The 27773-nt window shown below is 45.2% G+C and overlaps 2 protein-coding genes across 2 annotated transcripts in view; one reads left to right on the top strand and one right to left on the bottom strand.

Annotated features, from left to right (window-relative positions):
* Positions 1–24486, bottom strand: STARD7 (StAR related lipid transfer domain containing 7). The gene is made up of 8 exons (XM_023211486.2): positions 23654–24486; positions 10400–10608; positions 10028–10077; positions 7984–8094; positions 7820–7902; positions 7141–7240; positions 3445–3529; positions 1–2038 (listed from the first exon to the last, which is right to left on the bottom strand). The coding sequence occupies exons 1-8, from the start codon at positions 23941–23943 to the stop codon at positions 1854–1856; spliced, it is 1113 nt and encodes a 370-aa protein (XP_023067254.1). The 5' UTR covers positions 23944–24486; the 3' UTR covers positions 1–1853.
* The window catches only part of LOC113219952, a 16622-nt gene continuing 12835 nt past the window's right edge, over positions 23987–27773 (top strand). Inside the window, exon 1 of the mRNA XM_031934207.1 lies at positions 23987–26204. Within this exon, the coding sequence (XP_031790067.1) occupies positions 24139–24810 (672 nt within the window). The 5' untranslated portion in view covers positions 23987–24138 and the 3' untranslated portion in view covers positions 24811–26204. The remainder of the gene's footprint in view (positions 26205–27773) is intronic.

Below are 27773 nucleotides of genomic sequence, written 5' to 3'. Positions count from 1 at the left end.
TTTTGTACCAATCTTTACGTATTATTTATTCACACATTTGGTAAAAATGTCACAGTTAGGAGTGAAATCATTACAATGACATGAGTAACTGTACAGACCCCAAGTGCAGAATCAAATTGTCGTAAGTCAGAACATGGAGCAACTGCAACTCCTTTGCACCTGTGCATGTGTGCGCACACAGGGATGGACACACACACACATTCTCTCTTATGCACACATCCATCCACATCCCAACAACTGCAGGTGCTAAGTTTGGACACAACCCAGGGACTCTGCCCTGGCTTGTCAGGTCCTGGGGAAAAGACAGAAGTAATGAATGAAAAGCAGCTGGAACTGCTCGATGCATTTCTCTTCCCTTCCAACAATGATGCAGAGAAGGCAAGACACACACTGGGGCAGCCACTTCCTTGGCACAAAAATGAACAGTCAACAAGAAGGTCAAGGAAGCGTTTAAGTTAGTCTCAGGTTTAAATCACTTCTCAACACCACAAAACAGTAGCAAGCAGGGCGGAAAAAAAACAAACAACTCTGGCCATCAAGACTCCAGAAGAAAGGGAGGGAGGAGGATTTAAAACTTGATCCCTATTATCCTAACAAATTGCAGCATGACCATCAGCAAAACCAGCTCGGTAAAACTGACAGCATCGGACTGTGACCTTATCTGAACAGTGTAGTTCACTTTTATTTTGGCTCTGAAGAGAGAAAGAAAAACTTTTTAGAGGAACATAATGGTAACATAAACCAAATCTCCACTGTATTAGTATCTGTGGCAAGATTACATCTATGCATCCACACAGCTTGTCTACAGATCTGAGAGCTCCAAGGGAGTGGCCCAGCCCCCACTCCTCTGCCTTTAGCCTTCTGAAAAGAACAAGTCAAACCTGAAATGTGAAAAATCATAACTGAATCAAAATCGTGTTTTCTATACAATGGGACTAAGGTAGAATCCTCCTCAATTCCTCAACTGCTTGTTTGACACAAAAGTTAAAAATTTTTTAAACTAAATTTAAATGTGATGTTTTGAGCATCAAAAAGCTACTATGTAAAAGGATTAGTCTCCCAGTGTTCTTGGTTAAGTGGGGAAGGTTAGGAAGGAGGCAATGATCCAATGAATACAGAAGAACTGGCTGATTCAAAGGAAACTTGCTCTGGATAAGGTGAATCAATGGGTGCTATTGTGCAGGCAGGGAGGGAAATTTCTTGGTACACATTTCATGTCCCTGGCCAGGTATGGCCCAGGAGTTCAAGACCAGTCTGGGAAACAGAGTGAAACCCCATCTCTACTTAAAACAACAAAAAAATTAGTAATAATTTCATGTCCCTAGAGATAAAAGCAAGGTGCGGACAAGGCACTTAACACAACCAAGTATCGTTCACACCTATTCACAACATGATTGTTACCAACAGCACTCCCAGCGGCCCCTCATCTGAGAGACTCAACAGGCCAACTACACTCTCCAGGTGGACCTGGAGAACTGAAGGAAATCCAAAGCGCTGCACAATCGATGGTGGAATTTGGAATGTCAGCAGAGGAAACTACTCAGAGAAGCAAATGGAGGTCATCCCCTTCTGGCCTGAGGTTAGCGGTTTGTTCCAGATTAGCTCAGTCAGACACCGAATTTCAAAGGAGTTGGCCTGAGAATATGACAACACTCCCACAAATGTAGCCTTCTTCTGTTTTGATAAGAGCAATAAGGGCTCTGAATGAAATGGGATATCAGTTATTGAATTATCTTGCACTGAAGTTACAGCAGACGCCTCCTAACACATGGGGCACGTCCCCCTTCTGGAGCAGAGTGGTAAAGGACTGAGACAGGGCTAGAAGCGCCGGTCCCTTCTTCTCACAAACCCTGTCAGGCATACTCAATCTGAGCAGGGCCACAGCTGCCCTCCTTCTTCCGCTCAGAGGACTGGCTGGTGGCCTTGGCTTCACTACTCATTTCCAGAGGTTGAGCCGAGATGTAGTCCTTTACTTTAATCTCCATATTCTTGGCTTTCAGAGTGGCCATGTGCAGCTTCTCCAGGAAATCTGGCATGCCTGTCAGGAAACGAGCATCAGGTGAAGCTGACATACAAATCAACAGTAGGCTTGAAATGAGAAGGTCCTATTCCTTGGATGGTAGGGAACCAGTTCTTCCTTACAAAGATCACAATCTGATTGAGAGCCTGTGAACAGCTGCCTCCCAGAAAGTGTCATGATCTTTGCTCCTTCTTCGAAAGGGGGTACTAATCAGGCCACTTAAGTCCCAAAAAGGATCTTTTAATCTAAATATCACTCATCAGTGGCATGGCTGAAATACCTGCCAATTTTATTTAGATAAATGTCAAACAGAAATACCTAATCTGGCCGGGCGCGGTGGCTCAAGCCTGTAATCCCAGCACTTTGGGAGGCCGAGACAGGCGGATCACGAGGTCAGGAGATCGAGACCATCCTGGCTAACATGGTGAAACCCCGTCTCTACTAAAAAATAAAAAAACTAGCCGGGCGAGGTGGTGGGCGCCTGTAGTCCCAGCTACTCGGGAGGCTGAGGCAGGAGAATGGCGTGAACCCAGGAGGCGGAGCTTGCAGTGAGCTGAGATCCGGCCACTGCACTCCAGCCCAGGCGACAGAGTGAGACTCCGTCTCAAAAAAAAAAAGAAATACCTAATCTTCTCTCTCTTCTCCCGCTGAAGCAGTTAAGGAGCTGCCTATAGAGAACCAGAAGAGAGAAAATCACAAGGATGCTTTCTCAGACAAGAAGGTGGAAGGGAAAGCTGCAGTTACAGCCATGATGTGTAACTTGGTTAAGACAAATGCCCCTTTCCCCAGGTGACTGCCCTATAATCACCATATTTTCTATGTCAGATCTTATGGCCTTCAACTATTCAAGAAGCAAATACAAATACGTTAATCTACACAGTCCATATTTAAGGCATTGAAGCTAATGTTTTTAAAGCTCTCCTCTGGATACCAGTTCCTTTCTGGGATGCTGTAATTCTCATCCCTTCAATCTCCACCTGGAGTCTCTGGTATCTTCATAGTAATTCAAGAATGAACCAGAAAAGGGTTGGGCGCGGTGGCTCACGCCTGTAATCCCAGCACTTTGGGAGGCTGAGGTGGGTGGATCACTTGAGGTCAGGAGTTCAAGACCAGCTTGGCCAACATGAGGAAACCCTCTCTCTACTAAAAATACAAAGGTTAGCCAGGCGTGGTGGGGGTGCCTGTAATCCCAGCTACTCAGGAGCCTGAGGCAGGAGAATCGGTTGAACCTGGGAGATGGAGGTTGCAGTGACCCAAGATCATGCTGCTGCACTCCAGCCTAGGCGACAGTGACACTGTCTCAGGGGGGAAAAAAAAAAAAAAAAAAAGGAACCAGAAGAGACGTTTTATTTCCCCAATAGGAAACAGAGAAAAACAAAATGTTCAACCCAGGTTCCAGGCCCTGTATACTTGCCCTTACTTACCACTGGAAACCATCCAACTAACACAGTAGCGAGGAAACACCGTCTGGGGATTGTCGCTGTATGTCAGTAAGTAGTCAAAGCCATTCTGGAAAAGAAAAACAGCAAAAATGAAGAACCCTAGATCACCCACCACGACCTCCATATCCAGCACCACAGAGTAACTATGATCTGATTCTGGAGCAGGGGGTGTCATTTTTTCACCCTGTGCAGAAAAGAGTTAACACTGAAGGCCCGGGCTGGGCGCGGTGGCTCACGCCTGTAATCCCAGCACTTTGGGAGGCCGAGACGGGTGGATCACGAGGTCAGAAGATCGAGACCATCCTGGCTAACACGGTGAAACCCCGTTTCTACTAAAAAAATACAAAAAACTAGCCGGGCGAGGTGGCGGGCGCCTGTAGTCCCAGCTACTTGGGAGGCTGAGGCAGGAGAATGGTGTAAGCCCGGGAGGCGGAGCTTGCAGTGAGCTGAGATCCGGCCACTGCACTCCAGCCTGGGCGACAGAGCGAGACTCTGTCTCAACAACAACAACAACAAAAACAAACACTGAAGGCCTGAGAGACTACTATCCATAGAAAGGCCTCCTTGCAATGTTGACCCTTGGTCACCTTGACTCCCAGTCAACAGTTAGCTGATAAGGGTGGCTCCCTGCGCGTAGACTACGCTAACAACGTGGTTTATGCTGAACACAGGCTTTGCTTTTAGGGGTTTGAAATTCTGGTATGTGCTAAGCAGACAGCACTAAGTGACCAGCTCCCAAGAAAAACTTTGCATGTTAGGCCGGGCATGGTGGTTCATGCCTATAATCCCAGCACTCTGGGAGGCCGAGGCAGGCAGATCACCTGAGGTCAAGAGTTCAAGACAGGCCGGGCTCGGTGGCTCAAGCCTGTAATCCCAGCACTTTGGGAGGCCGAGACGGGCGGATCACGAGGTCAGGAGATCGAGACCATCCTGGCCAACACGGTGAAACTCCGTCTCTACTAAAAAAATACAAAAAAAACTAGCCGGGCGAGGTGGCGGGCTCCTGTAGTCCCAGCTACTCGGGAGGCAGAGGCAGGAGAATGGCCTAAACCCGGGAGGCGGAGTTTACAGTGAGCTGATATCCGGCCACTGCACTCCAGCCTGGGCGACAGAGCGAGACTCCCTCTCAAAAAAAAAAAAAAAAGAGTTCAAGACAAGCCTGGCCAACCTGGTGAAACCCCATCTCTACCAAAAATACAAAAATTAGCCCGCCATGGTGGTAAACACCTGTATACAGCTACTCGGGAGGCTGAGGCACAAGAATTGCTTGAACCTGGGAGGCAAAGGTTGCAGTGAACCAAGATCAAGCCACTGCACTCCAACCTGGGCAACAGAGCGAGATTCCGTCTCAAAAAAAAAAAAAAAAAAAAAAATTGGGTGTTGGCTGGGCACTGTGGCTCATGCCTTATCATCCCAGCACATTGGGAGCCCAAGGCAGGCAGATTACTTGAGGACCGGAGATCGAGACCAGCCTGGCCAGCACAGTGAAATCCCATCTCTACTAAAAGTTAAAAAAAATTAGCTGGGTGGTGGTGGTACGCGCCTGTAATCCCAGTTACTTGGGAGTCTGAGGCAGGAGAATCGTTTGAACCGGGAGGCAGGGGCTGCACTGAACACAGATGAGGTTGCAGTGACCACAGATTGAGCCACTGCACTCCAGACTGGGTGAGAGCAAGACCTTTTTTTTCTTGAGATGGAGTTTCACTCTTGTCGCCCAGGCTGGAGTGCAAGGGTGCAATCTCGGCTCACCACAACCTCCACCTCCCGGGTTCAAGCGATTCTCCTCCCTCAGCCTCCCGTGTGGCTGGGATTACAGACACGTGCCACAATGCCTGAATAAATTTTGTACTTTTAGTAGAGACAGGGTTTCACCATGTTGGCCAGGCTGGTCTTGAAATCCTGACCTTAAATAATCCGCACGCTTCAGCCTCCCAAAGTGCTGGGACTACAGGTGTAAGCCGCTGCACCTAGCTTCTTCTTTTTTTTTTTGAGAAGGGTCTCACACTGTTGCCCAGGCTGGCGTGCTGTGGCACAAGCATAGCTTAATGCAGCCTTGACCTCCTGGCCTCAAGTGATTCTCCCAACCTCAGCTCCCCAAACAGCTAGGACTACAGGCACACGTCATCGTTTTTATTTTTTGTAGAGACCGGGTCTCTCCATGTTGCCTGGCCCAGAGCTGTTTTAAAAATTCCTTATTTGGGCTGGGCACGGTGGCTCACACCCGTAATCCCAGCATTTTGGGAGGCTGACGTGGGAGGATCGCTTGAGCCCAGGAGTTCAAGACCAGCCTGGGCAACATGGTGAGACCCCATCTCTACAAAAAATACAAAAATTAGCCAGACATGGTGTCACACGCCTATAATCTCAGCTACTTGGGAGACTGAGGCAGGAGGATCACCTGAGCCCAGGAAGTCGAGGCTGCAGTGAGTTGTGACTGCGTCACTGCACACTAGCCTGGGTAACAGTGCGAGACCCTGTTTCCAAAAAAACCCAAAACCCTTATTTGAGATAAATACTGAAATATATAATAGAATAATTGGGTTCTCTTACAGTAAAGCTAGAATTTGCTTCAAAATAATCAGGGGAGTGCGAAAGGAAATGGGAAAGGGTATGGATAAAACAATTTTGGCCATAAGTTGATAACTGGAGCTGGAGACGGATATATAGGGTTCATTATACTCATCTACTTCTGTATCTTTTGTATGTATTTCAAATTTTCCATTATAAAAACCCCCACCTTGGCTCAAAGATTTAGTTCCCATTTGGCAAATCCAAACGCAGCTACATGGTTTTTGAGTACCCTCAGTACACAGTCAATGCAATTTATCACTTCTCCCTAACTTCTACCTTCCTTTCTAAGCATGTGAGTCTCTGAGTGCATACCTGGCTCATTCCTATCTTTGTTTTTGCTTGAATCATGTCTTCTAACCCCAGTGCCCTTCCTGCTTTCCTTTCTCTATCATCTCCATTTTTTTTTTTTTTTTTTAACAAGGACCAACTCAAGTCCTGGAGGTGGTATAAATAAAACAACCTGATGAGAATGAGAAAACTACACGAAAGAACACAGTCCGTATAGCTCTAAATCAAACACAAGCAACAGGGAGAAACAAAGCCATCATAAAGTGAAGTGGAACTAAAACCAGAAGCTGCTAGCATCAATATCTATACTCTCAGTGGAGATCTAGTTTAAAAAGATCAAAAATAAACACAAAACACCTCATTAGGCTGAAATAAATATTCTTTTCAAATAAAGTCACAGAATTTTAAAGAAGACAGACAGCAGAATCCAACCTTCCCATTTCTCTGGCAAGGAAGCAGAAATCCAGAGAAGTTTCCATCCAGTGCTCTGCCCACTGTGGTGAAATGCTGACAGAAGGTACTCAGCTCTAGTTCCTGAAGAACGCTGCTGATACAGGCTAACGCGTCAGTGGTTATGATTATTTTAACTGTCTCTCAGATATGAGGGAACCAATGGATTACCACTACCTTGTCCTTGGGGATCTTCCAGGTACATCACCTACATCGGGAGTTCCCAAAAAATGGTTTCCAGACCAGTAGCATCAGACTCCCCTGAGAACTGTTCCTGGGCCACACCCCCTCCTCCCTAGTTCAGGTAAGACATCCCTTGAGAATATTCCACAGCCGTGACTTATTATCTCGGGATGAGGTAAAACTCACCTCGTCAAATGACTTGTGGGGACGGATAACCATTTGGGATTCATATGATCTGACCCTGACGAATTCTGGAGACTCTGGCACACTCGGATGCTCCACAGCACTGGCAAACAGGAAAGGAGAAGCACACTCTTAGTAATGTCTCCATATAGAACAGGGGAGCTGGCTCCAATTTTTTTAAATACACAAAACAAAGGAGTCACTAAGACGAATAAATACAAACTAAGTTCTAAAAATGAAGTCAAGGCCAGACGTGGTGGCTCATGCCTGTAATCCCAACACTGGGAGGCCAAGACAGGAAGATCACTTGAGGCCAGGAGTCCACGACCAGCCTGGATCACATTGTGAAACCCTGCCTCTAAAATAAACAAATGAATTAATTAAAAATGAAGTGAGTTCTTTGGTAATTTATGGCTCACTAGGCTGTGGGTCAAAAACAACAGCACTTCTTTTAATCACCAACATTAAAGAACCCAAAAACAGTTTAACCAAAAGCTTGTATCTCTCCATTCTTCCTAGACAGTCAGAGCCCCCTCATCTTCCAGCTGGGTGGAAGGGGCACTGGCTGCAGGGAAGCCTGGGGGAGACTCATCAGGGCACTAAGAATATGCAAACTCAGGTACGTAGGAATGAAGGCCACAGCTAAAGGAGCTCAGAAAGAGTCATAGGCAGCCATACATACCGCGACACCAACACCATCATGTTGTTTTCCTGATCCACACTATACCGCCGAACATAAACATAATCCCGTGAGTACATTGGATACTAAAGAAATGGAGGGGCAGGATTAGTGTTCTGCATCACACATACCTGGACAGAAATAAAATCAGAAGTAAAAATACTCACAGGAAAATGGGTTACCCAGTGAAGAACCTCGGAACCACTAACCACATCCCTCTCAATCACCTCCAGCTTGATCACCAGGGCATCCCATTTTTTTCTATACTCCGTGTCCAGCTGTAGAAAGAGAAAAGACCGTGAAGACCCAAGAAGACCCAAAACAAAAATGCAGAAAGCTTTCCAGATGCTTTGGTTTCTGATCCAGTAACCTTATTACAAGGAGAGGGTAATCTGACCTGACAGAGAGTGCCCGAGTGTGAGAGGCATGGTTGTTACTACAGATGATTCTTTCAAAATCACTTTACACAGGCTAATGTCATTACACTGAATGTGAATCTTTTTTTTTTTTTTTTTGAGACGAAGTTTTGCTCTATCGCCCGGGCTGGAGTGCAGTGACCAGATCTCAGCTCACTGCAAGCTCTGCCTCCCAGGTTCACGCCATTCTCCTGCCTCAGCCTCCCCAGTAGCTGGGACTACAGGCGCCTGCTACCTCGCCCGGCTAGTTTTTTGTATTTTTTAGTAGAGACGGGGTTTCACCGTGTTAGCCAGGATGGTCTCGATCTCCTGACCTTGTGATCCGCCCATCTCGGCCTCCCAAAGTGCTGGGATTACAGGCTTGAGCCATGGCGCCCGGCCTGAATGTGAATCTTAAAAAGACAAACCAAGGAAAAGTGTAACAAAATATTTTAATAGATACATCTGGGGAAAAATAATATATAGTGATATAAATGTATAAGGGTAAGACAATTTTAAAAAGTTTTAAACAACAAAAAGTCCAAAAGTGGTACTAGACACCTCACATACACAAAAATGCAAGTAGCACATTTTTTTAAACTTCTGGCATCACTAGTAACTGAAGAATTTCAAATTAAGACAGATATACCATATACATAAAACCAACAGAAATTCACTACAAATTAACAAGATCCAGGGTCTCAGGCAAAGTGCACTGGCATGTTAGAGTGAGCGTTATAACCAACGAAGTAGTTACTGGAAGTCTGGCAAAACAAATGAAAAGTCCAGAAAGAAAAAATTTTTCTTTTAGAACTCTGGGCGATCCCATCTCCCTGCTTCATTTTTAAAAACATCTTCCCCTACAAGGAGGAAAGCAGTCTTTGAACAGATACTCTTCATCTTTATGAAATAAACATTGGGCCAACACAGTGGCTCACACCTGTAATCCCAGCACTTTGGGAGACCAAGGTGGGAGGATCTCTTGGGCCCAGGAGCTCAAGCCCAGCCTAGGAGACAAAGGGAGACCCTGTCTCTAGAAAAAATAAATTTTAATTAGCCAAATGTGGTGGTGCGTGCCTGTAGGCCTGGAAGCTGAGGTGGGAGGATCACTCAGGTCCAGGAAGCACAGGCTGCAGCAAGACATGATCCCACCACTGCACTCCAGCCTGGGTGACACAGCAGGACCCCGTCTCAGGGAGAGGAAAGAAAGAAAAGAAATTTCCACTGGTGGAAATGTTCTTGATTTGAGGTTAAAGAGATGCGACAACTAAATATAATCCTGACTATATCTGTACTGAAGCGGAAAATGCTATGAAGGACATTACTGACTCAACTGATAAAACTGGAATACAAACAGAAGACTACATGAAGTGTTGCATCAGTGTTAAATTTACTGATTTCAATAATGGTATCATGGTTAGTTAAGAAAATATGGCATATGGCTAGTTTTAGGAAATACACACTGGAAGAATTTACGAATAAAGGGCTATGATGTATGTAACTTACTCTCAAGTTGTTTGGGGGGAAAAAACAATAAAGCCTCATAAAATACATTAAAGTATTCATATCCATTCCTCTATCTGATATTCCCAATAGTCCTGTGAGAGGGTAAAATTGATCTCATCCCCATGGGCCAGATAAATAAAGTCTAAGTCAGATGTTTACCTAAACGCTATGCAATGTGGGATGACAGGTAGATAGGTAGGTAGATGGATGTACTGAAGCCAATGTCACCTGAGTCAGATAAATTATTCATGTAGACAGTAGCAACTGATATGCCAGGAGGCTCCAAACCTGGAGAGAAAAATTAACTCACCTGAACATTGAAGAACTGCCGAGGTGTCACATCTGTGTAAGTTCCAAAAACTAGAATGACAAGAAAGAATAAGAGATACTTGCCATACTCCAGTCACTTGCCTTGTTTCTATCACCTAGCGGCATTTCAGTTCTAAAGTACTAAGAGATCTTAAGGCAGGTTCAGAAACTACAAGTCATAGTGGGGCAACAAAGAAAGACAAAGATGATCTAAGCAAAGACAACACTGTCATCTGGGAGAAGAAAAACAATAAACAAAAAACCATGGCAATTTTCTGAGAAACAACCAGAACAGTTGAGAGAAGTATGAAGAACAGAAGTCCCATGCACCTGGGCAACTATGGAACCCAAAAGATAGCCAAACTGGGCTCACCTCGGTACTGGTAAAGGTGGGTGCCTGGAATTGGGCGCCGCCACAGCTTAAAGTGTTTCTTATCCATCACCATTTCCCAAGGTTGCTCTTTGCCCTCTGAATCTTCACTCCCTTCTGTGTGGGCTTTTGGTTCTGGAGGGTGGTGCTGGACTCCAGAGCTCTGAAACATATTTGACATTTCTTCTAACCGCTTCATCTCATTAATGGATCTGGAAAGGGGAAAAAGAGCCATGGTGAGGTGGTTAGTCAGCCCTGTGAAATGAAGTGTCCACAAAAAGGCCTGTGCAAGAAAGTTATACAGTAAACCACAGTATGTAATATATAAACAGGACACAGTATAGTGAATAAAAACTGAGTTCCTGAGTTTGAATCTTAGTCCAATGCTCACTAACTAGATTATTTAACCAGTTCCTATTTCTAAATCTATAAAATGGAAATAGTAATAGTATCTATCTCGAGGTTGGCTATAAAGATTCCAAACAAAGTATCAAGTACTGCAGGGCACGGTGGCTCATGCCTGTAATCTCAGCACTTTGGGAGGCTGAGGAGGGTGAATCACGAGGTCAGGAGCTTGAAACCAGCCTGATCAACATGGTGAAATGCCATCTCTACTAAAAATACAAAAATTAGCCGGGCATGGTGGCGCACACCTGTAATCCCAGCTATTCAGAAGAATTGCTTGAACCTGGGAAGCAGAGGTTGTAGTGAGCCGAGATCACACTACTGCACTCTAAGCTGGGTGACAAAGTGAGACCCTATCTCAAAAAAAAAAAAAAGTGTCAAGTGCTTAATATCTATGGCCAGGCACAGAGGCTCACTCCGGTAGTCCCAGCACTTTGGGAGCCCAAGGCAGGAGAATTGCTTGAGGCCAGGTTCAAGACTAGCCTGGGAAACACAGTGAGACCCTAGCTCTAAGAAAAAATTTTAAAAATTACCCAAGCAGGCCGCGCGCGGTGGCTCACGAGGTCAGGAGATCGAGACCATCCTGGCTAACACGGTGAAACCCCATCTCTACTAAAAAATACAAAAAACTAGCCGGGTGAGGTGGTGGGCGTCTGTAGTCCCAGCTACTGGGGAGGCTGAGGCAGGAGAATGGCGTGAACCCGGGAGGCGGAGCTTGCTGTGAGCAGAGATAGCGCCACTGCACTCCAGCCTGGGCGACAGAGTGAGACTCCGTTTCAAAAAAAAAAAAAAATTAGTCAAGCATAGTGGCACGTGCCTGTACTTGAAGCTATAGGCTGAGGTGGGAAGATCACTTGAGCCCAGGAGTTTGAGGCTATAGTAAGCTACAATTCTGCCACTGTACTCCAGTCTGGGCGATACAGTAAGACTCTGTCTTTTTTTTTTTTTTTTGCTTGATTTTTTGAGACAGAGTCTCACTCTGTCACCCAGGCTGGAGTACAGTGCCGCGATATGGGCTTAACTGCAACCTCCACCTCCCGGGTTCAAGCGATTCTCCTGCCTCAGCCTCCCGAGTAGCTGGGACTACAGGTACGCGCTATCACGCCCGGCTGATTTTTTGTATTTTTAGTAGAGACACGGTTTCACTGTGTTAGCCAGGATGGTCTCAATCTCCCGACCTCATGATCTGCCCGCCTGGGCCTTCCAAAGTGCTGGGATTACAGGCGTGAACCACCGCACCCAGCGACACTGTCTCTTAAAGACTAAAAATAGGCCAGGCGTGGTGGCTCACGCCTGTAATTCCAACATTTTGGGAGGATCAGGCAGGCGATCACCAGAGGTTGGGAGTTTGAGACCAGCCTAACTAACATGGAGAAACCCTGTCTCTACTAAAAATACAAAATTAGCTGGGCATGGTGGCACATACCTGTAACCCCAGCTACTCGGGAGACTGAGGCAGGAGAATCGCTTGAACCCGGGAGGCAGAGGTTGCAGTGAGCCAAGATCGTGCCATTGCATTTTAGCCTAGACGTCAAGAGCAAAACTCCATCTCAAAATAAAATAAAATTAAGTTAAAATAAAATAAAGCCAGGCACGGTGGCTCATGCCTGTAATCCCAGACTTTGGGAATCCGAGGTGGGCGGACCACCTGAGGTCAGGAGTTCGAGACCAGCCTGGCCAACATGAGGGTTCTATCTCTACTAAACCAACAGAGGGTTTAGTAGACCAACAGAGGGTTCTATCTCTACTAAAAATACAAAAATTAGCTGGGCATGGTGGTGTGCACCTGTAATCCCAGCTACTCGGGAGGCTGAGGCAGGAGAATCACTTGAACCCAGGAGGCTGAAGTTGCAGTGAGCCAAGATTGCACCATTGCATTCCAGCCTGGGCGACAGAGTGAGACTCCATCTCTAAAATAAATAAAAAGTAAAATAAAGTGTTATCTGGCACGTAAGTAGCCCTCAAATGTTAACTATGAAGGTTTATGGTTTTAAAATGTCAATTGATCTCTTTTGTCCATTTTTTATCAGGTTGTCTTATTATAAGTATATATATATTTTCCCCTTTGTTTTTAAATTGATATATTCACATACCATAAGATTCATTCTTTTACAGTGTATAATTCTGTACTTGTAGTATATTCACAAGGTTGTACAACCATCACCCCTATCTAATTGCAGACATTTTTACCACCCCCAAAAGAAACCTCTATCCATCACTAGTCACTTCCCATTCCTGCCTCCTCCCAGTCCTAGACAGCCATCATCTACTTTCTGTCTCTATGGAGTTGCCAGTTTTGGACATTTCAAGTAAATGGAATCATATGATATGTAACTTTTTGTGTCTGGCTTCTTTCACTTAGCATACTTTCAAGTTCAGCCATGCTATACTTTACTCCTTTTTATAGCTGAGTAATATTCCATTGTATGGATAGATCCCATTTGTTTAACCATTCATCAAACAACATTTGTTTCCACTTTCTGGCTATTATAATACTGCTGCCCGGATGCAGTGGCTCACGCCTATAATCCTAGCACTTCGGAAGGCCAAGGCGAGTGGATCAATCACTCTGAGGTCAGGAGTTTGAGACCCAGCCTGGCCAACATGGCAAAACCCCGTCTCTACTAAAAATACAGAAATTAGCCAGGTGTGATGGCGGGAGCCTGGAATCCCAGCTACTTGGGAGGTTGAGGCAGGAGAATCGCTTGAACCCAGGAGGCGGCGGTTGCAGTGAGCCAAGATTGTACCACTTCACTCCAGCCTGGGCAAAAAGGCAAAACTGTCAAAAAAAAAAAAAAAAGAAAAGAAAAGAAAAAGAATACTGCTATGGACATTTGTGTACAACTCTTTATATAGACATGTTTTCAATTCTCTTGGGTAGATTCCTAGGAGCAAATTTGCTGGGTCATGGTAATTATGCTTAACTTTTTAAGCAATTGCCAAACTGTTTTCCAAACAATTGCACTATTTTATATTCACATCAGCAATGTCTGAGGATTCCAACTGCTCCACATCCTTGATTCCAATTGCCCCACTTGTTATTGTCCCATCTTTCTTATTCCAGCCATCTTAGTGGGTGTGAAATGGTATCTCATTGCATCTTGACTGGTATTTCCCTAACCTTTTCATGTGCTTATATTATTCTTGATAGTATCTTCTGATGCATAAAAGTTTTTAATGTTGATGTTTTTCTCTCTGATTGCTTATGTTTTTGGTGATATAGCTAAGAAACCATTGCCTAATCCAAGGTCATAAGAACTTATGCCTGTATTTTCTTCTAAGAGTTTTATAATTTTAGCTTACATTAGGTCTTTACCCCATTTTGAGTTAATGTTTGTGTGTGATAACGAGGTAGGAGTCTAAACTCATTCTCTTGCATCTGCTTCTCCAGGTGACCCAGCGCCATTTGTCGAAGACTATTCCTTCCCCCGTGAGCTGTCCTGGCGCCCTTGTTGAAAACTGACCAAAAATGTACAGGTTTATTTCTAGACCCTCAATTTTATTCTAACAATCTAGATGTCTATCCTTATGCCACTACCACAGTGTCATTACTGTAGCTTTGTAGTAAGTTTTGAAATTGGGAACAGTGAGTCTGCAAACTTTGTTTTCTTTTTTCAAGACTGTTTTGGCTATTCTGAGTTCCTTTCATTTCCATGTGAGTATCAGAATTGGCTTGCCAATTTCTGCAAAACTGCCTAGGATTTAGATAAGGACTACACTGAATTTGTAGATCACTTTAAGTGGTATTGCCATCTTAGCAATATTAAGTGTTCTAATCCATGAACACAGGATGTCTTTCCGTTTATTTATGTCTTTTTAAATTTCTTCCAAAGATGTTTTGTTTTTAGTGTTACAGTTTTAGTCATACACTTTTGTTAAATTTATTCCTATGTACTTATTCCTTTTGATGCTACTGTAAATGAAATTGTTCTTAATTTTATTTTCAGATTGTTCACTGTTAGTGTACATAAATATGACTTCTGCGTATTGATCCTGCATGCTGCAAACTTGCTGAACTCATTTATCAGCTCTAATAGTTTTCTGTGGATTCCTTACTATTTTCTATATATGATCGTCAGCTGCAGAGGTAGTTTTATTTCTTCCTTTCCAATCTAAATGACTTTCATTTCCTTATGTTGCCTAATTTCATTGGTTATGACCTCCAGTACAATGTTGAACAGAAGTGGTGAGAACAGAATCCTCATCTTGTTCCTGATCTTAGGAGAAAAGCACTAAGTCTTTTGCCATTAACTACATTGTTAGCTACGTTTTTTGTAGATGCCTTTTATCAGTTGCAAGAAATTTCCTTCCATCCCCAGTCTGCTGAGTGTTTTCTTTTTTAATCACAAAAGGAGGTTGGAATTCATCAAATACTTTTTGTGTTTATTCAGACGATCACGTAGTTTTTGTCCTTTTTTCTATTAATATGGTGTAATAAATTGATTTTCGTATGAACAACCAACCTTGGGTTCCTTACATATAAATCCTACTTTTGGTGGCATATAATCCATTTCGTATATTGCTGAGTTCAGTTTGTTGGTATTTTGTTCAGGACTACGAAAAGTTGTGTGGTTTTGTTTTGAGCCCAGGCTAGAGTGCAGTGGCATAATCACAGCTCACTACAGCCATAACTTCCCAAACTCAGGTGATTCTCCCACGTCAGCTTCCCAAGTAGCTGGGATTACAGACAAGCACCACCACACACAGCTAATTTGTTTTCTGTATTTTTAATAGAGATGGGGTTGCACCATGTTGCCCAGGCTGTGTTGAACTCCTGGGCTCAAGTGATCCACTAGCCTGGGCCTCCCAAAGTGCTGGGATTATAGGCAGGATTCACTGGCTGCAAAAAGTTTTAAAACATGACAAACACCACCATATATTGTACTATCACTATGTATCATTCATGGGTATATACATATGTATAAAAACATGGGGAATTATATACAACAAATTGGGATAATGGTGACATCTTGGAGAAAAATAAGAATACAATTGGAAGGCCAGGCGCGGTGGCTCAAGCCTGTAATCCCAGCACTTTGGGAGGCCGAGACGGGCGGATCACGAGGTCAGGAGATCAAGGCCATCCTGGCTAACACGGTGAAACCCCGTCTCTACTAAAAACTATAAAAAACTAGCCGGGCGAGGTGGCGACGCCTGTAGTCCCAGCTACCCGGGAGGCTGAGGCAGGAGAATGGCGTGAACCCGGGAGGCGGAGCTTGCAGTGAGCTGAGATCCGGCCACAGCACTCCAGCCTGGGTGACAGAGCGAGACTCCAGCCTGGGTGACAGAGCGAGACTCCGTCTCCAAAAAAAAAAAAAAAAAAAAGAATACAACTGGAAAAGGGTACAGATGAAGCCTAAATATACCTGTAATGTCTTATTTCTTAAAATAGCTGTATTTGTAACACTGGTGTTATTATTTCAACCTTTTTTATATATCTGAAACATTTTATTATAATAATTTTTTAAAATTTGGCTTGTATTTTTCTCATAACCTCTTTTTTTTTGAGACAAAGTCTCACTATGTTGGCGAAACTGGCAGCCTCCCAAGTAGCTGGGACAACAGGCGTGTGCTACCATACCCAGCTTCTCCATGCCCCCCACCTCACCCTACCTCCTCCAACCTTTAAAGAAAGGTTACAGATAAGAAACAAAAATTGCTGGCTGGCTGTCTTGCACACTCTATTGCAATTCAAGACTGAAGAAGACCCAAATTACTGCTACACTGTCTGCAATGCCTTTTCACTCTTCAAGCTTCAAAAAACCACAAGGGTAACTGCTAGGCAGAGTTAACCATATATACTGATTTGTATTCCTTTACACAGGCATATTACACTATAATTAATCTATCTTTATATCTGCTTTCCTTACTAAACTATAAATTCCTTAATAGCCCAGAATCAGTCTCCTTCGTATTTGCAGTTCCAGCTCCCAGCATGTACTGGTAAACATTACATGTCCCGGTAAACATTACATGAATAAATTTAGTAAATTTTAAAAAAATAATAAAATGAAAATAGGCTTCAATACTCCAAATTTTTATTAAAAGATTGCATTAAGGCCGGGCACAGTGGTTCACACGTCTAATCCCCAGCACTTTGGAAGGCTAAGGTGAGCAGATCACTTGAGCCCAGGACTTCAAGACTAGCCTGGGCAACACGCAAAACTCCACCTCTACAAAAAAAAAAAAAAAAAATTACAACAATTAGCTGGGTGTAGTGGCATGCAACTGCAGTCCCAGCTACTGAAGAGGCTGAGGTTGGAGAATCACCTGAGCCCTGGAGGTCGGGGCTGTAGTGAGCCAAAATCACATCACTGCACTCCAGCCTCGGCAGCACAGTAAGACTCTTTAAAAAAAAAAAAAAAAAAAAGCTGGGCGCAGTGGCTCAAGCCTGTAATCCCAGCACTTTGGGAGGCCGAGAGGGGCGGATTACGAGGTCAGGAGATCAAGACCATCCTGGCTAACACGGTGAAACCCCGTCTCTACTAAAAAATACAAAAAACTAGCCGGGCGAGGTGGTGGGCGTCTGTAGTCCCAGCTACTGGGGAGGCTGAGGCAGGAGAATGGCGTGAACCTGGGAGGTGGAGCTTGCTGTGAACCGAGATAGCGCCACTGCACTCCAGGCCGGGCGACAGAGCCAAGACTCGTCTCCAAAAAAAAGGGGATCAGGTGCAATGGCTCACGCCTGTAATCCCAGCTACTCAGAAGAATCTCTCGAACCCGGGAGGTGGAGGTTGCAGTGAGTAGAGATCGTGCCACTGCACTCCAGCCTGGGTGAGAGTAACTTGTCCCAAAAAAAAAAAAAAAAAAAAATATATATATATATATATATATATATATATATATATATATAGCATTAATATATTGCTGCAGAAGCCAAAAATTCAAAGTTATAGTGGCAATCCAAGATTAAAAGTTTAGAGCAATTCAAAATAATGATGACTCTAAAGATTTGTGTTCTAGTCCTGGCTCTACAGCTGACCAGCTGTGTGATCTTATTTTATTTTACCTTTAAAGTCATTTTACCTTTAAAGTGAGGATGTTATTTCTTGAAGTCCTATTGGTTCTAAAATTGCAATTTGCTGAATTTTAAGCTTTGGACTTAGATGAGAATATTTATATAGGGGAATACTTGTCATTATGACTGCCTGAAATCCCTTTCTATTTGGGGAGAACCCAAATAGGTGAATGCAGCCCCCCTCCCGCCCACTAGCAGTTAAAGCACAGCTCCTAATTTAAGTGAGTTTAGAGACTTCTAGAAGGGGCTTTGAATGTTGAAGGTAACACAAAGGCACAGGATCTTGAGGGAGCTGAGAGTCCAGGAGTACAGTCAATCTGGGGGAAACAATGCCAGCAACACTGTCCTAAGTAGATTACTGCTGTTGCAGGTCTTGGTCAACCTGTACCCTGGCCTTCTTGTCAATACTGAGTGACCTAATACCCTTTTGATTAATTCCTTTTTGGCTTAAATTAACCAAGACCAGTTTCTTTGTTACGACCAAGAACAATGACCAGCTGTAAAACCATACAGAAATAGAGAAGGAACCTTAGGGTAGGCATTTAGATGTTGCAGAAGAGGAAGCAAAGGCAAAATCACAGCTGGATTTGCTCAGAGAACAATCAGGCACCACAGGGCATCAATTACAGCATTTTTGAGGACTATAAAGCATCCTTGAACAATAACTAAGCACAACTCTTGAGTGTCATTCTTTTAAAAAAAACAATTTTTTTTTCACTGCCCAAGCTGGCCTCGAATTCCCGGGCTCAAGTGATCCTCCAGCCTCCCAAGCAGAGGCACGTTCCACAACACCTGGCCCAAGTATCATTCTTGTCACATAATAAAGGGGAGCATGTTTCCAGTGGTGGAATGTCTTACTAAAACATCAGAGGCTCATAAAAGAATTACATAGTTAATAAAGTTTTAAGAAAATTATTAACTACAGGCAACATTTTTTCATGGCCTTCCAAGAATCAAGGTGGTTCAGAGTATCTGATCCACTGCTTAATCAAGCTCTCCTATATAATTAAAGGTTGCTAGGTGGCTTTGACTAAAATTATGAGGAGGGACGGAAATGTCTTGTGGAGACACAGTATGAATGCTAGAGCAAGACTGCTTCACAAAAATGTAAATGATTAAGTTATTTTGTCCCAAGGTTTAGGAATCCCTGAAGGGTCTGAACTTATAAATGCTAACATGACAAGACCCAATTAACATACAGGAGCACAAAGTCACTCAGTATCATATATGTGGAGAAAATGAAAGCCTCTCATGATACATCTCTTTAGCCTGCTGTGCCAAATCTTGTTTGGATGGGATGGCTGGCTAAACCTTCACATCTTAAGAGACTTAACAGAGCGAAGGACAAAAGAGATTATTCCCAAAATAGTAAAATCAGCAGATTAGAAAAAGGATCAAGAAAAGAGAGACCATGTCTTTCTTTCTCCAAAACGAAAATCATTTCAATATCTGAAAAACGCTGGACTGAAAGCTATAGAAACTGAAGGCATACAACCATGAAAACAAAGTAAGTGCAACAATGGTTCATCTTGGGGTCCTGCCCACAGCATGGAGTTTGGTATAAGGCTCCAAAATTACTTAAATGAAGCCATCCCTACAATTAGGAATTTCAGTAAGACAACAGCCTCACTTCACATAATCCTCCTCCTCCTCAAATTCCAAGTTATTGTCAAAGGTAAGGTCTACTGATATACGACACACCTAGAAATAAAAGACATAGGAGTCAGGCGTAGTGGCTTATGCCTGTAATCCCAGCACTTTGGGAGGCCAAGGCAGGCGGATCACTTGAGATCAGGAGTTGGAGATCAGCCTGGCCAACATGGTGAAACCCTGTCTCTTCTAAAACTACACACACACAAAATCAGCTGGGTGTGGTGGGGCACGCCTGTAGTCCCAGCTATTTGGGAGGCAGAGGCAGGAGAACTGCTTGACACCAGGAGGTGGATGCTTCAGTGGACCGAGATCATGCCGCTGCACTCCAGCCTAGGCAACAGAGCGAGACTACATCCCCCGCCAAAAAAAGACATAGGGCCAGGCACCTGGCTCAGCCCTTTGTAAGGCCAAGGTATGAGGATTACCTGAGGTCAGAAGTTTGAGACCAGCCTGGCCAACATGGTGAAACCCCGTCTGTACTAAAAATACAAAAATTAAACAGGCATGCCCCCCCCCCCCCCCCCCCCCCCCCCCACTGTAGACCCAGCTGCTGGTGAGGATGAGACACCAGAATAGCTGGAACCAGGGAGGCGGAGATTGCAGGGAGGCGAGATCACACCACTGCACTCCAGCCTGGGTGACAGAGTAAGATTATGTCTCAAGATAAAAAGAAAGTCCAGGCGCAGTGTCTCACGCCTGTAATCCTAACTCTTTGGGAGGCCGAGGCGGGCAGATCACGAGGTCAGCAGTTGGAGACCAGCCTGGCCAACATGGTGAAACCCCATCTCTATTAAAGATACAAAAAATTAGCCGGGTGTGGTGGCAGGCACCTGTAATCTCAGCTACTGGGGAGTCTGAGGCAGGAGAATCGCTTGAACCTGGGAGGCAGAGGTTGCAGTGAGCCGAGATCGCACCAATGCACTCCAGCCTGGGCGACAGAGACTCCGTCTGGGAACGGGGTGGGAGGGGAGCGGAGGGGAGGGAAGGGCAGGGCGGGGCATCAATTACCTCACTGCAGTTCTGGGGCAGCTAGTTAATGGTAAAATAATGAAGACCACCTCAAAAAACTGAGGTCTAATTTTATGCAGCTCTGAAGATCTAACAAGGGGTTTAAGGGTTTACCAGTAAGATATCCCAAAGTGACAACGGCCCAAAAAAAAAAAAAGTTCCTTTACGATAAAAGGACTTTACGTTGATCATTTATCTAGTAAATAACACACTGGAGTTTAACGTATCCCGAATGCCCTGAAAGACAGAAAAGACAAAACGGCCAATTTTCTTTATGCATCTTTAATGGCACTTATTTACTCAAATTTCTGGAGCAATGAACTGTAACTTTTAAAAAACTATGAGGAGATTAATGGAACATTTTCCCCTAGCCTTTCATTTCTTAACATCCTTCCTCTCTTTGTTCCTGTAACTTTTTTTTTTTAACCGTTCCAAAGCAATCAAAAATATGACTACTGTATTTTTCCATTAGATGCGCCCTGGAATCACAGAATGCCAGCTAGCACCAGAAACAGCAATCCCAAGATTTTTTTGTTGATTGTTTAATTTAAAACAACTGGGTACTAGAGCAAGTATTAAAAGATCTGATTTCTACATCTGGCCATAGCAGTCAGTCAAAATCACTTCTCAAATTTTCTTGCTGTTGCTTGATTAATAAGACGCTATTTAGTAAGATGTTCTTAAGCACAAAAGACGAGAAGGCAAAGTTATGCTTTGTCATTCTGAATAGGACTCAAATAACATAAGGAAAACACATGCCACTTTAAGGCACATGTTCAAAACGACACCCTGCACATTCCACCCGCTTAACCAAAACAGCAATGTCAGAATTAGTTTGTGCCAGGACAAGTTGGTACAGAACCAGCACAGATAAGCCAAAGGCTGTGATTTAGGGGCCACGTGACAATCATGCTCTTCTTCCATTAACAATGAAAGAAATGCACTTGAGACACACTCCAACTGTGCTCCATCATGCAAGCTACCCAAAAATCATCTCACTAGAACAAACAAAATCTAAGACGTTCTAAGCTAGCTATGACAACCTCAGCAGTGCTTACCTTAAAGCAAATAGAATACTTAAACACAAAGCAAATAAATTAATCTGTACCCAGAATATTTTAACAAAATATAAACATGACAAGCTACCAAAACAAAGACCTAAGGAACCACTGCGCAACTAAGATGTGGTTGTTGACTAGCGTATTTGCTTCCTATCACATTAACAAATATTTTAAAAAGAAAAAACATCCTCAAGATGAACAACATGATCAAATTTTAATTATATGAAAAACCAAATTCAAGCATGAACCGAACAATGGAATGTTAAATGAGGGCCTTTACTACAACGACCCTAAGGAGGGTCAAAGTGCAGCTTGAAAGTGTTCTGGAGTTCATCTGAACTCCTGAAATTCCAAAGCTGGTTAACTCAGAGCAGTCCCTCTTTAGGAGCTGGATTAGAACCAAGAGTATTTCAATTGCCTCCAGGTTTCAGGGACAGTCTGACCAGAGGAAAATAGAATGAATACTCCTGGCTCAGTCATGAACTGGTCTGATCTCTCTGCCATGGTAAGTAGCGACTAACTCAAATGCTTACTATGTTCATTTCCTATCTTTTTTCCCCACTAACTCTGTTTAGCAGTGCGAGGCTCCAGGATCTATTAATACCATCCGTAAAAATGCATAAAATAAGCCAAAGAGTGTCATCTACTACGTAAGCCCCAACACTATTCAATCCCACCCCCAGACTCTCCTTTCCTCTCTTTCATACCCAGTAGCCTTTTTCTGGTCTTTCTCCTCTCTTACCCCAGCAATTCCAGTTGGAGATTTTCCTCTCAAGCTTAACTGTGGAACACAAATATTTCATCATCAACAACGAAAATTCCAAGTTAATGATAATTTTTCACCTTAAAATTTTTATTCCCATTCTTTTATTTCTCACACCCAAGAGACTTTGATTATAACCAAAGGCCAAGTAGCAAAAGAACACTAATAGAAACTAGGCAAAATACATATCACGCTTTGATAGCTTAACTGTTTTTGCAAATAAGGTTGTTTACGGTTATGATTTTAAGTTGCATTTATAAAAGTTATCTTTCCTGCTAGGAAAAGTATTCCCAGTTCTTAAGATAGACTTCCATTTACCCACAATTCATAGTGTGGCACAAATAGCTGCATGGCATCTGGGTGTTACACCTCCCACACAGGCCATGGTATAAACTTGATTGCGGTTATTTCCATTTTTAACCTAACAAAAAATGTGGAATAACAGGTTGTTTCCCTGTGGAGGAAATATCAAGAATAAACAGGCGGGTGTGGAATCTGCGGAGAGAGGGGATTGTTTCTGGTTCCCGAAATCACAGTTTGAGTTTAGACGCAAAGTGCTTTCTGTGCAGGGAGGGCACAGTTTAAGAATATCTGTTGCAAAGAAAATACAGACACAAGGTAAACCAAAAGCCAAAGCAAAGATTCCCCATGACATTACCTGGAAACTATAGTCTCAGAACTACAGATTAACAAATGTAATCAATGGCATTGGGCTTTTTCGTTTTGATGACGACAGCATGACTTCAGAGTCTAATGGGACACTATTCCCAAAGTTCTGGTTAACATCGCAAAACTCTGACCTAATTCTTACAGGTTCAAATGTCTGGGCTGCTGGTTTGTGTAACCTGGACAAAATCCCTTCCAGGCTCTCCTTCTGCCACGAGTCACGAATGACAGAGGGCTCTTCTGGCATTTCTCACAGGCCTGAGTCCCATCTGGATCGAAGTCATTTTGCAAATAGCAGCCCACTACCCTCAGGCCAAATGTAAAATCTGTTTTGAATGTGCACCTTTTTGCGTGTGTTAAAGATTACAGATTACGTGAACAAGGGCCTCCATGCCTTCGGTATCTAATTTATTTCTACAATGTTGTTTCTTTACTGCCTTGCTCGCCCCACTCGGTCTCCCTCCTACACACCAGCCTACACTTTCAGTTCTATTTTATAACCCGACACATCAAATTGACACAGAGAGGCAAACAACAACGCGGTTTGCTCAAGCGGGTTCAATCGAATGCACCGCCAATTAAAACATCCCGGGGTAAACAAGGGCCACCGACCACAGGGCAGGCCCCAGGGTTCACAAGTCCCCCCACCCCGCGGCCCAGAACGAGCTCGCCGCAGCGCCCACCTCTGCAGCTCCTCCTCCTGGATCCTCTCCTCGTCCCACACGAAGACGCCGGCGAACGCCGCCATCAAGGCAGAGGCATGGCCAGGACGGCCGTGCAGCCGGCGCCAGAGGCGGCCGAGAAGGACGCGGCGTGCGCGCTCGGAATAGAGGCGGCCGTAGAGCTGCGCGATCTGCTGCGCGCGCCGCACGCGCAGGCCCGTAACGAAGCGGCACTGATTGGCCAGAAGCGCCAGCAGGCCCCCGCCCCGCGCCCCCGCCAGCCAGGCGGCCAGCAGCCTCCGCGGGAACATGCCGCCTCCCGCGGGGCCCGCCACGAGCCCCCGGGGCCCTAAGAACCAGCCCGGCCGGGCGCAGGCGGTGGTCCGCAGGGTCCCCCGAACTGGCCGGCCACGAACCCGTCTCACGGTCCCGCGGCCAGCAGCCGCCGCTCGTCTCTCTCTGCAGCCACCGCTGAGGAAGCGTCCCCTCTGAGGGGAGCGTCGGTCATGGCAGCAGACGCCGGGATGGCTCCGCGACCGCTACACCGCGCCCTCCTGGGCTGGGGCCGCAGACCAGTCGGCCCTCTGGCTCCTCGGCGACCTCCGGCGGGCGCCGGAGGCCGGGATGCAGGGCGCGCGACAGAGAGGAGACGGACAGCTCAGGCCCGGCGGCAGGAAGGCTCCCGCGCGTTCCGCGACTGCCACACGCGCCGCCCGCACGCACCCTACCCTGTCTCCGCCGCCTGGGCCTTGATTGGGCGCGACCTGGACTCCTGGGTGCTTATTGGCGTCGCCAAGTGCTCGTCACTGCCGCCTCCCGCCCTTGCATGCAACGCGCGGAGTCCGCCTGCTAGCAAGGTAGGTGGCCCGGCAGCGAGAGCCTTCAAGGGCGCCTTGGATAGTGACCCTCGGACCCCGCCGCCATCTTCCGGTCGTCCCAGTCCCGCCCCGCAGAGAAACGTGACCGGGTTCCTGTTAGAATCCTGCGAGGTGTTCGCTTGTTTGAAGAGGCGGGGACGCCGGCCCCATTCTCTTATTAGAGTGCGGGTGGGGCGGGGCTCCGCATGTCTCTGCAGGGGCTGGGGGCTCCAGTGGTTACCGCCATTGCAGAATTATAGCTCGGTGAAAGAGGTCCGACCTAACCAACTCCATCTTGCTTCTATCCCTGTTCATTCCTGAGCTTCTGTGAACTAATTTTGAGAGGAACTTAGTTTATAGTTTAAAACAAAGAGGATAACAGTCCTTTCCCAAAACAAATCTCCTTCTTGTCTGGAAACTAGACTGCCTTTGTAGGACTAATAAGTTAGCCATAAGACTAGAAATTACGGTTTAGGAGACATGCAGCTGGAGGCCACAAGATTATGATCCTCCTTAAACTGCTCTTAACATCAGTGCTTGAGGTATTTTGCTGACCCCGCGCACTTGATGGATCCTGGCACCACCCAGGTGGATAAAGTGACTCATCTGACCTTGTGGCCCCCACCCAGGGACCAACTCAGTGCAAGAAAACAGCTTCAATTCCTTATGATTTCATCTCCGACCCAAACAGTCAACACTCTGGACTTACTGGCCTTCCCCCACCCACCAAATTATCCTTAAAAACTCTGATCCCCGAATGCTCAGTGAGGCTGATTTGATTAATGTTGAAACTCCAGTCTCATAGTGGGCTCTGGGTGAATTACTCTTTATTGCAGTTCCCCTGTCTTGATAAATCAGCTCTGTCTAGGCAGTGGGCAAAATGAATCCATTGTATGGTTACAAAGTTGGGGGTTCGTCTGGGATAGCCCTTGTGGCTACCTGTCCATGATTGGATAGCTCCGCCTCTGGTGACAGATCCAGAGGCCAGCCTAAGCGACCACATAGTTCTCTTGGACTAGGGGCTGACTCTGGCACTGTCTCTGACAGTGGGGCGCTGCTAGCCCAATGTGCATGAACTTAATTGCAATGGAGAAATAGTCTTGGGGAGACATCCCATAACTGTAGCCCTATTACAGGGTGTCTGTAGCCAGGTGATGGAGTGTCTGTAGTTATAGCCCCATCATGGGGTCTCAGATTGGTGATTATCCTAGATGCTGCCAATGCCTCCTTCCTTCTCCAGACTGATTCTGTAGCCGCATGGTGGGGTGTCTGTAGCTCCACCACAGGGTGTCTGTCTCAGTTTGGCTCCTGGGGCATCTCAGTTGGCTCTCCCTAAGTAGGAGGAGGAGACGATGCAGCTGGAGGCCACAAGATTATGATCTTAGTTCAGGAGACTTCTCAGTCAGGAAGATTTCAGGGAGATTTGTCAGATGGAGAATAGGACGATAGTTTGGAAGGGATACTCTTGGAGTTCTTGGTTAGGGATCTTAATTTGGAAGGCCTTGTCTGACTCATCTTTCTGTGTGTGTTTGTATATATGGAGGGGATCTCTGAAGGAGTTGCTGATGGAAGTCCAGCAGGCCTAACTTGGAGAACACACCTTGTTTATCTGGTCACATTCAGTGAGACCTGAAAGAAGTTTCACAGGCCTGATTCAAGGTGACTGCTCAGAGACCACCCATTGAATTCACGATCTGAGGTCACCCCTCCGCACTGTGAGTAGATCAAAGATGGCAGGGACCAACAGGAAAAATTTGAGCCTTGCCAAGTCAATGTTGGGTGCTGAACGAGGTGACTCGCGTTTGTTTTGTTATGTGTATTTTGCTTCTATTGAGATGGAAAATGTGAATTCGGCTCCCCATGCAGCCTATTGGGCAGCATCTTGCAAAATTGAGAATCTTTTGCGTATGGTTCCATAAAACAGAAAAGGGTGATCTTCTTTTATAAAGTGGCTTGACCCCCACAGCTGTGGCACAGCGAGCAGGGTCATCTGTTCTGGAAGCTGCAGAGAAAGGGAACCTGGAAACCTAGTATGCTGACAGAAAGGGTAAGAAATTCTTATCACCCAAGTTTCTGCTGTGTGTGTGTATATATAAATGGTAAATGTCACTGTTTGTCTTCTCTGCTAGGGTTTAATAGAAAAAAGGTATTTGTGAGACTGTTTTTAGGCTGTAGCAAATTTGATGCACTTTGTGCTTGGAATTTATCTTTCTGTAACGGAGAGAAGGGTACCACAGGATAGAACGTGGGTTTAGGACTTCTATAAGCCCACTTTTCAAGCCAGCCCTGCAGGCTGGTCGGTTCCAAACTTCGCTACAGGTCCCTGAAACCAATACCAGATGAAATTTCTCTGTCTTGTTTTGTGTCCTTAAGAGCTTAACCTCGTGACCATGTGGGGATACATTCTCTTGGTCTCCACCATTCAGAGGACAGGAAATTTAGGGTTCATGTCATAGCCTTAAAAATTCACTTGAGGCCGGGCGCGGTGGCTCAAGCTTGTAATCCCAGCACTTTGGGAGGCCAAGACGGGCGGATCACGAGGTCAGGAGATCGAGACCATCCTGGCTAACACAGTGAAACCCCGTCTCTACTAAAAAATACAAAAAACTAGCCGGGCGAGGTGGCGGGCGCCTGTAGTCCCAGCTACTCGGGAGGCTGAGGCAGGAGAATGGCGTACACCCGGGAGGCGGAGCTTGCAGTGAGCTGAGATCCGGCCACTGCACTCCAGCCTGGGTGACAGAGCGAGACTCCCTCTCAAAAAAAAAAAAAAAAAAAAAAAAAAAAAAATTCACTTGAGCAGTTAAAAGCCTTTACAAGTTTGAAATAGGCTGCTGTAGACTTCTCCTGGTAAAAGCAATAGAAACTGCTCAGTGCTGTGTAGCTCAGTTAACTAAGGCTTTATGTTTTGACATTATTGACCGGTGTTCAATTCTTGGCTTCGGGAATGATGCCTTTCTGATTTGTTACTTGTGTAACTTTGCCATTTATTGAGATTTTACCCCCCATGGCTGGTTTCTGATTTCCTGTCTTGACTGTCTTGAATTTTCCTTTCTCTGAACTACCCTTGGAGAGATTCTAAATCTTGTAAAACAAAAAACTGCTCGCCATCTCTTTGAAGCACGTTATGCATCCATGGTTAAATTATAACCTTAGTTCTTTTTTCTGAAACAGAGTCTTGCTCTGTCGCCAGGCGGGAGTGCAGTGGCACAATATTGTGTCCAGAATTGGTGGGTTCTTGGACTCACTGACTTAAAGAATGAAGCTGGCCGGGCGCAGTGGCTCAA

The sequence above is a fragment of the Piliocolobus tephrosceles genome, chromosome 15, assembly GCF_002776525.5.
Source record: "Piliocolobus tephrosceles isolate RC106 chromosome 15, ASM277652v3, whole genome shotgun sequence".
Classification (NCBI taxonomy): domain Eukaryota; kingdom Metazoa; phylum Chordata; class Mammalia; order Primates; family Cercopithecidae; genus Piliocolobus; species Piliocolobus tephrosceles.
This window is presented reverse-complemented; position numbering and strand designations above follow the sequence as displayed.